Source organism: Nanorana parkeri, unplaced genomic scaffold (genome assembly GCF_000935625.1).
Source record: "Nanorana parkeri isolate BGI_ZX_2015 unplaced genomic scaffold, ASM93562v1 scaffold731, whole genome shotgun sequence".
Lineage (NCBI taxonomy): Eukaryota > Metazoa > Chordata > Amphibia > Anura > Dicroglossidae > Nanorana > Nanorana parkeri.
Window position 1 is genome coordinate 273390 of NW_017306999.1, and position 11777 is coordinate 285166.

General features: G+C 45.3%; 1 protein-coding gene across 1 annotated transcript in view; it reads left to right on the top strand.

The window, feature by feature from the left end:
• Nucleotides 1-11777, top strand: part of LOC108793206 (peptidoglycan recognition protein 1-like) — a 17871-nt gene that overhangs the window by 3679 nt on the left and 2415 nt on the right. The window contains exons 2-4 of the mRNA XM_018564160.1: nucleotides 7797-7877; nucleotides 8348-8552; nucleotides 9865-9983. Coding sequence (XP_018419662.1) covers nucleotides 7797-7877; nucleotides 8348-8552; nucleotides 9865-9983 — 405 coding nt within the window. The remainder of the gene's footprint in view (nucleotides 1-7796; nucleotides 7878-8347; nucleotides 8553-9864; nucleotides 9984-11777) is intronic.

Below are 11777 nucleotides of genomic sequence, written 5' to 3' on the forward strand. Positions count from 1 at the left end.
GGGGGGGGGGGGCGGTTGTGTTAGCAAGCACCACAAGCATTACTTATTTACTTATTCTTGATTGTTGTATAAGGTCTCGTTCACACCTAGGCGATTCGCGGTAAAAAAGTCGCGCGACAAACGTGCGTTTCCGAAGGCTACTTGGCTGTATCCCAATGGAAACGCGCAACAAAACGGCCCAGTAGTACATGTACCTTTTCAGGCGTGGGCCGTTTTGTAGCGCGTTAGGGACGGGCGGAAATACGCCGAGGTGTGAACGAGACCATTGAATACAATGGGATTTATATTTTTGAGCGTTTTGTAGAGCGTTCGTCGAGCGTAGAACACGCTACAAAACGTTCAGGTGTGAACGAGGGCTTAGCGATTTATTCCTTGCTGAGACCTCTATACCTCGCCTGTATAAACAGATGTAATCCCTGCGGACAATCCTTATCAGATAGCTGAACTCACCAAATACCTTTACTTCCACCAGGCCCGTCTTTAATACTGACCGGACCCAGGAATTTCTCTCCCCTCCCCAACACCCAGAAAAGAAAAAAAAAAAACAGCACACATAGATTATAGACTTCTCTCAAAAAAACTTTGCAGGATTTCAAACCGATTGCAAGCTCAGCCGTTTATATTAGGGATGCACCGATATATCGGCCGCCGAAACATATCGGCCGCCGAAACATGTCGGCCGTAAATGACACTTTTGGCATAATGCCGAAAGTGCCATTTCCCCTACCAGGGCCCAGCGTCAGGCCCTTCTTCAACCTTGGGCACCAGCTGCTTGGTACTCCTGTGATCAGAGGCGGCTCTAGAGTTTGCGAGGCCTTAGGCGAAACCTAAACATGAGGCCCCACTCAGGCCTGTGGGGTCTCACCAGGTCTCTGTGGGGTTTAACCAGGCTGGTGAGACCTCACAGAGCCCTGAATAAACCAAGTTCACTCACCTCCCGATCTACTGAGCCGACCTGTGAGTCTCATTGTCACAGATCGGCTAGAACTATGAGGTGAGTGGAAATCACTCATCTCATAGTTCTCCTTTAAGGAAAATAAACTATATAAATTCTCATTCCATTTGTATGAATATTAACTATGGCTATGAATTGTCATATTTCTATACAACTATTGTGGCAGCACAATGTTTAAGAGAGCAACAGATACTGAGAGGGTTAAGAATTAAAAAAAAATCCTCTCTGATCTGTCTGATGAGATATTTCAACAGGAATGGAGAGCAGTTTTGGATGAAGTCTCTTTTAAACTAATGAAATGGATTGTAAGCTATGAACAAGCTCATTTGGAGGAGGAAGTGCGTGTAACTATACAGCAAATACAACAAGAATTACAAATATATAAGGACAGTTCATTGTGTACAAAGTACATGTACATGCGTACATGTGTACGTGACCAACAAGACTGTGTTCTATAAGGAAGCCGGGGTTTACAACTGGGATGGACAGAAACTAACGTTTTCATGTAAAAGATTTAATACAAGGAATAGAAACTCAAATCTAAGACACTGACACTTAGAAAACATTATAAATATTTTGGTAACACATTGGGTGATATTGGTATTCTTACAGGACCACCAACTGACAGATGGGAATATCTGGAATTTCAGGATCTATGCACATTACATGGTTTAAGCACTGCGAGTGGTGCGAGGGATAGTTTTCGAATACTCACTAAGGAAGCCCCCCCTCCCCCCTTTCCAATATAAAACTCAGTTAAGACTAGGTCAGATTTTTACCCTGTACAAGATAGGGGGCATCGGAATATACATTTCTCAGAAACATGTTGAGAAGGAGTTGATATTATTGGCAGAAGAGACTAGAAACAATACAAAGAAGTTTAGGTTTAATACACTATATTGCCAAAAGTATTGGGCCCCCCCTCCAAATCATTGGTTTCAGGTGTTCCGTGACATGTCCTCTCTACTAAATATTCCGCGGTCACCTGTTACTGGTATTATAACAAAGTGGAAGCAACTGGGAACAACAGCAACTCAGCCACGAAGTGGTAGAACTAAGGGAGAAAAGGAGGCATTAGACTTCCTCTGAAAAAAATACAGAAATTGTAGTGAAAAATGTGCAGAAAGGTGGAGCAGTGATGGTTTTGAATGTAGTAGATTATGAAAAAGAAGCTCTTAGGGAATTAGGGATTGTTAATAGCACAGGAGGACCTGATGGAGAACTTGGTCCCTCCTCTGGTGATTGACAGCAGGCAGTGAGTGGGTGCAGTAGCCAGCCTGTTATTGGCTATTGCAATTTGAAATATCCAATAGCAGGCTGGCTATTGTTACCAGCAATAAAGTAAAAAAAAACAAACTAAAAGTTTTAACTTAAACTAAGTTATAAAAGTGAAATAAATGAAAATTAAAAATGAAAAAAAAAGTTTAAAAAAATACATTTTAATAAACTAAAAAAACAAAAAAGTTGAAAAAGTGAAATATATAAAAAGTAAAAATAAAAAAGTGAAATAAACTAAAATTATTTTAAAAAAAAAGCACAGCCTCCTGAAACCCACAGCCTACGAACACACCACACAGCCATCAATTTTCCATTAAGGTTGTGAGTGGGGCCTCATGTTAAAGTTTCACCTAAGGCCTCGCAAAGTCTAGACCCGCCTCTGGCGCATGCATAGTAGAGATCTTTGGCCGAGAGAAGAGGAGAGTCACAGTGCAAGTCAATGCAGGCAGCCCGGCAGCGTGCACGTGGACAGACTCCGTGGGACACAGAAGACACAGCAGTCAGCGCTGGATGAGATATGGGCACCAGCGCTGGAGGGACTCCTGAAAACTACTGAAAAGAAGAAGATGATCGGATCAAGAGGCATCATTTAAGGCAGGGGTGCCCCCAATTCTTCGTCTGGAGATCTACTCTTCAAATGTTGAGCTCAATGAGATCTACCAACGAAAAATACCTGCATTCAGGGGCGGGAGGGGCGTATCTGTGCATTGAAGTCAATGGCACCGCAGCCACTCCCCCAGTGCAATCGCCGCACCCGGAATTAAGGCACATTAGTGCCTGCGTTGCAGTCCAGTGCGATCTTCAAAAATGCTGCATTTTTGCAGATCAGGCTAGACAAGAACGCAGGCATTAATGTGCCTGTGTTCCGGGTGCGGGCGATCACACTGAGGGCGGGGGTCGTGGCTGTGGTGCCATTGACTTCAATGCACCGTCACGCTCACTCCCGCCCATGAACGCAGGGAGCCGGCCGGCTTGCGTTCCAATGCGTTCTAGCGGCCGAACACTGTGGAACTCCAACTTTGTGGTGTGAATTGGCCCTCTCCTCTCTCTCTCCTCTCTCCCTGCGCTCTCTGCCCTGTTTCTATCTGCTATCTCTTCTCTCTCTGTTGTCTCTTCTCTCACTTTCTCTGCTGTCTCTCTCCTGTCTGTCTTTTCTTACCCCCACTGCAGCAGCTTCCCAAGTCTCCTCTCGTCTCTCCTTCCAGTCTGCGGCGTCCGACACATTCAGCCGCACGAGCACAGTGGGAGGACAGGACACAGGTCAGTGAGCCGATCGCGATCTACCAGTGTTCGCTTTGCGATCTACCTAATGGGCACCCCTAATTTAAGGTAAGTCCTTACACCAGCATGGGGGGGAATTAGCCTTTAATGTCACTTTAACCCTCTTGGTATCTGCTGCTCTCGTAAAACATTCAAGGTCCCACCACAACTGCATTTCTTTATTTAAACTCTTTTGCAATTTCCAAAAGAGATCCGTAGTTTATCATCTAAAGTTTCCATAGAAAATATCTGTGCGCTTTTAGAGATCCTCTGGTGATCACTCGTGACAGTCCTCAGGGATCTGTTTGCAATTACATGCGGAGGAGATTGTGACATTTTATATTTGTAAATTATAACAAATATTTACTTCAAAACCTGCCACTTATTCCTCACAGTTACAACCCAAAAAAAGAAAATTCTCTCATTGATGTGTCTGATTAAACAGGAATGGAGAGCAGGATGAAGCCTCTTTTAAACTAATGAAATGGATTGTAAGCTATGAACAAGTTAATTTACATAGTTACATAGTATTTGAGGTTGAATAAAGACACATATAAGGACAGTTCATTGTCTGATACCCCGGATGAACAACTGGATTTGACTCTGAATTCCTTGAAATGACACAAACTAAGAAAACAAAATGTGTACGTGATTAACAAGACCGCCATCAATAAGGAAGCTACAAGGGGTTTACAACTGGAATATACAGAGACTAAAGGTTTCACGTAAAAGATTTACGTGATTTAGATTTCTTCAATTCTTTATGTGGATGACTGGGCACCAGAGAAAGTGTCAACAAGTTTTCTTTTTCTAGCTTTAAAGGAGAACTATGAGGTGATTGATTTCCACTCACCTCATAGTTCTAGCCGACCTGTGACAATGAGACTGTCACAGGTCGGCTCAGTAGATCGGGAGGTGAGCGAACACATACCGGCGTTCGCTCACCTCTCGATCCTGTCACAGCTCTCTGCCGTGACAGGGGGAGGGCTGGATTCCCCTCTCCCCGCTCCGATCTGCCAGCGCTGACTGGCGGAACGGACGGGGGAGGGGGCGGGTACAGCTGGCCCTGCCTCTAGATAGGCAGAGCTAGCTGTCAGTCACACAGCTGGGCGGATCCCGCCATCTACGTCGGGATCCGCTCCAGGTGTGGCGTCTCAGTATACCCGGAGCTGTAGCTCGCGGTATACTGAGCTTAGGGTAACGGGAGGACGCTAGTTTGTGTCCTCCCGTTACCCTAAGAAGAACTATGGGGAAAAACACTGACCCCATAGTTCTCCTTTAATATCTTTTGCAGATGTCGCAGGTGTTGCAGATCCTACTGGTGTTTCATTGTCTCCTTCTGTGTCAGAGAAACTGACAAGTGTATGTCCATGTGAAGGTGCGGAGCTCAATCTTAGATTTGAGTTTCTCTTCCTTGTAGGGATGTCCCGATACCACTTTTTCAAGACCAAGTAAAAGTACTTTCCCTCATGTACTTGTCGATACCAATTACCGATACTTTTTCTTAAAGGGAAATGTGACATTTTGTTGTAAAACAATACAGGCTAATGATTTTAGGGCAGTTTCCCACCAGGCTTTGTACAAATCTCACCAGGCTGTGTACAGATCTCACCAGGCTGTGTACACATCTCACCAGGCTGTGTACAGATCTCACCAGGCTGTATACAGATCTCACCAGGTTGTGTACAAATCTCACCAGGCTGTATACAGATCTCACCAGGCTGTGTACAGATCTCACCAGGCTGTGTACAGATCTCACCAGGCTGTGTACAACGCCGTCCGCCGCCGCTCACAGTCGCCGTCCGCCGCGGCGCCGCCACTCACAGCCAGCTGTCAGGTGAGCAAGTCTGCGGCTTGAATCCTGTGCCCGGGTCTGCCAAAGGAGTGTACCCGGGCACAGGATTCCAAAACCGGACTGTCCGGGTCATTCCCGTACGGGTGGCAACCCTAGTGTACAGATCTCACCAGGCTGCGTGTACAGATCTCACCAGGCTGCGTGTACAGATCTCACCAGGCTGCAGGTACTTATCTCACCAGGCTCACCATATCTTATCTCTATAGGTTTAACGCAATGGACATGTGTCTTTATATATAGTCAATATAGGCACAGAGGTACATTTTTTTAACATTTTCTAATGGTGGTGTGCCTCGTGATTTTTTTCATGAAAAAAGTGTGCCTTTGCACAAAAAAGGTTGAAAAACACTGTACTAATCTATGTGAACGTGAACTGCAGAGTGAATATTTCCCTTGCTAAAATAATAGCCTCTAAAGTTTACTTTCTGATAAATGAACTCATGGTATTGAATGTTATAATACATATCAAGGAAGAAAAAAGTTACATTGTAATGACTGAGAGATTCTGGACTAGTATGTGAGAAGCTGGGTTCAGGCGGTTTGATCCACCTGCTAACTGTTATCTGAACATCTAAAGAAAGGGAGTGTTCACACAAGAAACAGGGTTGGCGATACTTTACTAGGCTTCGTCTACATCAATAAATAGATGGAAACAGTGATTGTTCCACATTGTGTTCTCTGTGGATAGAATTGCCGCTTGCTGATGCAGTGAGCAGCAGGATTGGCATGCACACTGACAGCTGACTGATCATCCCTTGTGGTAGCTCCACATTGCTGTTTAAGATATTCCAGACGAGCCTCTGCCAGATATATCGTAAGTACCACCCTATCTCTTCTCATACCAGAGTAAATTCAATTTTAGAGGGCATTTGTCTGGGTGTGATATGAATACAACAAATATAGACAAAAGTTGCCAAAAATACAGGTGTAGTATCTACAACACCAATAACAAAACACATTTCAGCAGCGGAAAACAAATGTGATGGTTAATGAATTAGTGAATGTCAGATAAACCCAATGGTGAGTTAGGAATGTACTTCTTTTTCATACATTTGCACAGATTCTGACCACCTTGTATTTTTCTTTCCTCTATGCCGAGTCTGACCCATTATCAAACCCTCTTCTCAAGGATCCACATCTGCCCACTGAACCCCCGCATGTCACCACGACCAGACCTCACGACAACATCACCAGGAGATCATCATCATGGTGCCCATCCATCCCATGACACATGACTGTCCTACTTTTCATTCCCACTTCCTTTTACCTCGATTTCCTGTATTGCCCGGGTCAATCTCCTTCCACACAGTTAGACACCCCAGTCTAATAACATAAGGAGCCACACAACAGCCATGACACAATGCAAAGTTTTGCACTTTGGGATTAAAAATAAGCAACGTGTTATACAATCCCCGCTATGGAAGTCGGAAATGGAGAAAGATTTGGGGGTCATTAAAGACCATAGACTGAATAATAGATTGCAGTGCCAGGCTGCTGTAAGCAAAGCTAGTAGAGTCCTGTCCTGCATCAAGAAGGGAATGTTTTGCAGGGACAAGTCTATCATTTTGCCACCTTACACATCAATGGTTCGGCCCCACCTGGAGTACGCGGTCCAGTTTTGGGCATCAGTACACAGAAAGGATGTCCTTAAGCTGGAGAGAGTCCAGCAGAGGGCAACCAAACTCATTAAGGGAATGGAGGACCAGAACTATGAGACACGGCTACTAAATTTAAATATGTTCACGCTGGAAGTAAGGAGATTAAGGGGGGATATGATTTCCATGTACAAAATGTTCAATGGTGGTAGCAACATTAGCGATAAACTGTTTAAAATTAACTCCATTACAAAAACTAGAGGCCACCACCTAAAATTGGTAGAAAAAAATTTCCAACACAAGGGGCGAAAGGGGGTTCTTATCAGGTTAGAGCGGTTAGGGTCTGGAACTCTCTGCCACAGGCAGTGATTTCAGCAAATAGTGTGGAATCATTCAAGAAGCTTTTAGACAATTTCCTGAGAGAACGTAAAGTACAGGGGTACAGGTACTCTTAAGAATGAGATGGATCAGGGACCTATATACACACACACACACACACACACACAATAGGTTGGACTTGATATATAGTTATGTCTTTATTCAACCTCATATACTATGTAACTATGTAACATAAGGAGGGCATTCTTCCTACTGACAATGCATATAGGGGACATTTTCCCTCTGACCCCAATGAACTCGTTGCAGCAAGGGGTTCCCTGAGACCTGAAAATTATTTAAAGAGTTCATCAGGGGCAAAAAATTTTAGAAAGGCCGTCTAATGTCTATTTCAGGTTCAGTTAGATAACATTGCAGTGCTGTGCTAGGGATCAGTGTCGCTCTTTCTCTAGATATCACTATTTGTTATTTTACATTTGTGGATCAGTTATTGTTTTTGAACATTCTTTTCTTCCAGCAGAAAAATCGGACTTTCTGTGTCCTGGTATCATCATGATTTGGTTCGCTGTGCTTCTATCGGTGCTCTGTGCCGCTGAAAGTACGTTTTTATTTAATTTCCTATGGTTGTAAAAGTGTTCTGGGCTTCTCATTTGCCGAATCCCTTTATTTTTCTTTGTTATTTTCTTTCATTTTTTTACCTACAATGGGAAAAACACGGAAGTCATGCAGTATCAAGTATTATCTACATAAAGAATAGTCAGTCTGTATACAAGAATGAGACCTACAAGTCCTTGTAAAACTGCTGCAGATGTCCACCTAACAGTCTTTAAAATATATCCAAAGCGAGACCTTTTTTTTTTTTTTAGTTGGAGTGGTGAGGGGTTAAAACTCCCGTCAAGTTTTCTTTTCTGGTTTTACTGCTATCCAGTGCTCTGTTAGAGAGATTCCCCCCCACTTCCTGTCTGGCCGATAAACATTTTTAAAAGACAGGAAGTGAGGGAAAATCTGCAACAGGGACACAGGCAGAAATTCAAATCAGATTTCTAATAGCCATATCAATATTCACAGGTTGTCCTACTATTATAAGCCGGGAAGAATGGGGAGCCCGGAACCACACCCACGAATGCAAGAGGATGTGTCTTCCAGTATCGAACGTCATCATCCACCACACAGGTGGGGACTTCTGTAACTCCACAGAAACATGCAAAGCCGAAGTCAGGAAGATACAGAATTATCACATGGATAACCAGACATGGTGTGACATCAGATACAAGTAAGAAACACAACTAATTAGAAAATGCCTTGTCCAGTGAAGCAGAATTAGATAGTAGAGTGCGGGTGTTCTGCTGTACGACGGCTCACCTCGATGACATTCAATTTCGCTATCTTCCCTGCGGCTGTCTTCTGCAGCTTCCTCCGCCCACCTCAGCTGCCATAGGCTGGGAGGAAGACTACAGAGACAGTGAGAAATGTAGGCAGCGCAGGAAAAGAAAGTTTTTATCTCCCTACATTCAGGATTTCTATACCGCCCCCACCAGCAAAAAGAAGAGAGCACCTGAATACCATCAGCAAAGTGCACTGTAAGTCCCTTTTCTTTCTTCCTTACACCGCTCTGACCTCTGCGCTGTGCGTCACACTGACCTCTGCGCTATGTGTCACACTGACCTCTGCGCTGTGCGTCACACTGACCTCTGCACTATGTGTCACACTGACCTCTGCGCTGTGCGTCACACTGACCTCTGCGCTATGTGTCACACTGACCTCTGCGCTGTGCGTCACTGACCTCTGTGCTGTACGTCACGCTGACCTCTGTGCATCACACTGACCTCTGTACTGCTAATTTCTGTACTGTTCGTCACACGCTGGCCTCTGTATTCGGCATTGCACCACTGACTTCTGTACTCTGCGTCACGCCGCTGACCTGGCGGATTTAAGGTCGGGGCAGGGTATGGGTTAGGTGGGGCAACTGGTGGCAAGTAACTTTTAAGGCCTGGCTAGTAGCTCAGGACTTTAATTTTTTGTAGCCCTGCTATAGAGTGTCTCTTGAGTGACAGCTCTGAATCTGCTGGGGCTGTGGACATCACATCCAAGATGGCGGCACCCAGCAGCAGTTTTGGATGTCTACACAAAGGCGGCTTTTACAGGTAAGTAACAGACATAAAAAATGTTAACTGCACATACTACCTTATACTATCTTATACGAACATTTTTGTTGAAATGACTAGTCTGGTGACAGGGCCTCCTTAAGTTCTCCTGATGGAAGCCCGGTGTGTAGCTACAGCATAACCACACATCATTGAGGAATAACACTTAACAGACAACTGCAGACCAACACATCAGCTCTTTTAGAAGGAGGAGATAGAGGGAATATAGAAAAAGCCAACCGCTATAAGCAGGGGAAGCTCCTGCTGGATTGTTGTTACCCCACTAGGAATAAAGACAAATTTTGTTACAAAGGAGACATCTATTCAACTTTGATATATATTTTGTATTTGCACAGTGCTAGGACGGTGGTATTATGAGCTGGCTTGTATTTGTAGCCTAATATTCTGATGGGTATTCATCTTCTAATATTTCCTTTACAGCTTCCTCATTGGTGAGGACGGCGCTGTGTATGTAGGTCGGAGCTGGACGACTGTTGGTGCTCACGCTACAAACTATAACCACATCTCCATTGGTATCAGCTTCATAGGAAACTTCACTGGTAAGTGGGCCAAACCTTATAACCACTTGTACTAAATACACTAACCCGCAAAGCGATATTTCTTTATTGTCCTTCTCTATGTGCTTTTTTCAGTCAGGAATTCATATTGTCCGATCCAGTAGATTAATTTAACTGAGCTGGAATACAACACAAGTTTAGCCGCTCAGCAAATATAATAATATGGTAAAGTTTGAATAAGATCATTTACTGTACAAGCCAAAAAAGCTTTGGAAAGGTGTAACTCCCCCTTGTATTTTCGGTTTTTCCTTCTGCCACTTGTGACGTACGCCCGGCCCGAACCCGCTGTACATCAATCACGCGTGATTATACACTGTTCTGAACCGAGCGTGGGCGTCACAAGGATGTGGCGATACCTCTCTCAGCCTCACCCTGCGCAGAGATTCCCCACCTCGCGGGCAGGGCAGCCATCAGAAATTTTGGGGCTCCTTACACAGCTTTAGGGCTGGGCCCCAGGGCCGGATTACGAGCATCACGGGCCTAGTGCTGAGAATTTCGGTGGGCCTTTTGGTGCAAATGTCAAAGGTCACCAGGGCCCTCTTCCTCCTGTCCGGGCTATGATTTGTAGTCTCTCTACAGCTTGGAGTCAGTGGTGGAGCGCCAGGGCCTGGTTGCAGCTGTGAGTCTAGTAGATCTGCCACTGACTCCAAGTTGTAGAGAGACTACCAATCTCAGCAATACATTATACAGCAATGCAGAATACCACCGGCTATAGAGGACTACAAATCCCAGCAATACGTTACACAGCAATGCAGAATACTATGAAGCTACATACCCTGTGTTCCTCCGGGTTCATGGTCTGATGTTTCCAGGGTCTCAGGAGGGCTTTGCAGGGTTTCAGGGGGTGTGTGCAGGCTCTCAGGCTCTCAGGAGGCTGTGCGGGCTCTCTGGTGGCCAGTGCGGGCTCTCAAGCAGTGTTAATGTCTTCGTTTTTTGTCCGTTTTTCAGTGATAAAAACGAAAATTAATGGTAATGTGACGAAAACGATTTTCATCCGGTACCTAATTTTCGTCAACGTTCTCCTACCCACTGTTGCTGGCTGCAGCAGTCTGTGTTCCTCTTAATCCCCGCTGCTCTCCCCGCCGGTATCGGCAGAGGCAGTGGGTACACAGGAATGCTGCCCATTCCTCCTTCTCTGCCCGCCTTGTTCCTCCTTCTCTGGCGGCGTTCTATCACCAGTGTCAAGTCTCCAATTGGAAACAATTGCAAGCCTGCTATTGGATATTTTAAATTGCAATATCAGGCTAGCTATTGCACCCACCTGATGGGGAACTTTCTCCTTCAGTTCCCTCCTCTGCTGATTGACAGCAAGCAGTGGCCGGGTGCAATAGCCAGCCTGCTATTGCAGTTTAAAATAAGAAATAAATGGTCAGTATGGGCCCTGGGCGGTCAGTGCGGGCTCCTTGCGGTTAGTGCAGTGGTCAGTGCGGAGGTCAGTGCGGCCTCTGGGCTTTCAGTGCAGGCTCTGGCTGGACACTGCGGCCTCTGGGCGGTGAATGCGGCCTCTGGACGGCCCCTGCAGCCTCTGGCCGGCCCCTGGGCGGTCATTAATTTAAAAAGTAAAGATCCACACAGTGTGTCTGCCATTGGTAATGCATCTGATCATATTGTATGATGTTCATATAGCATGCTCAGATGCATAGCCAATGGCAGACACACTGTGTAGATCTTTACTTTTTAAATTAAAGAGGACAGCAGCCAGTGCCCAAGGCTGAATAGGGGCTCGCCGCTGGCTGAGGATGCTGGCAAATGCCACCCACTGCCAGCGCCAGGCTC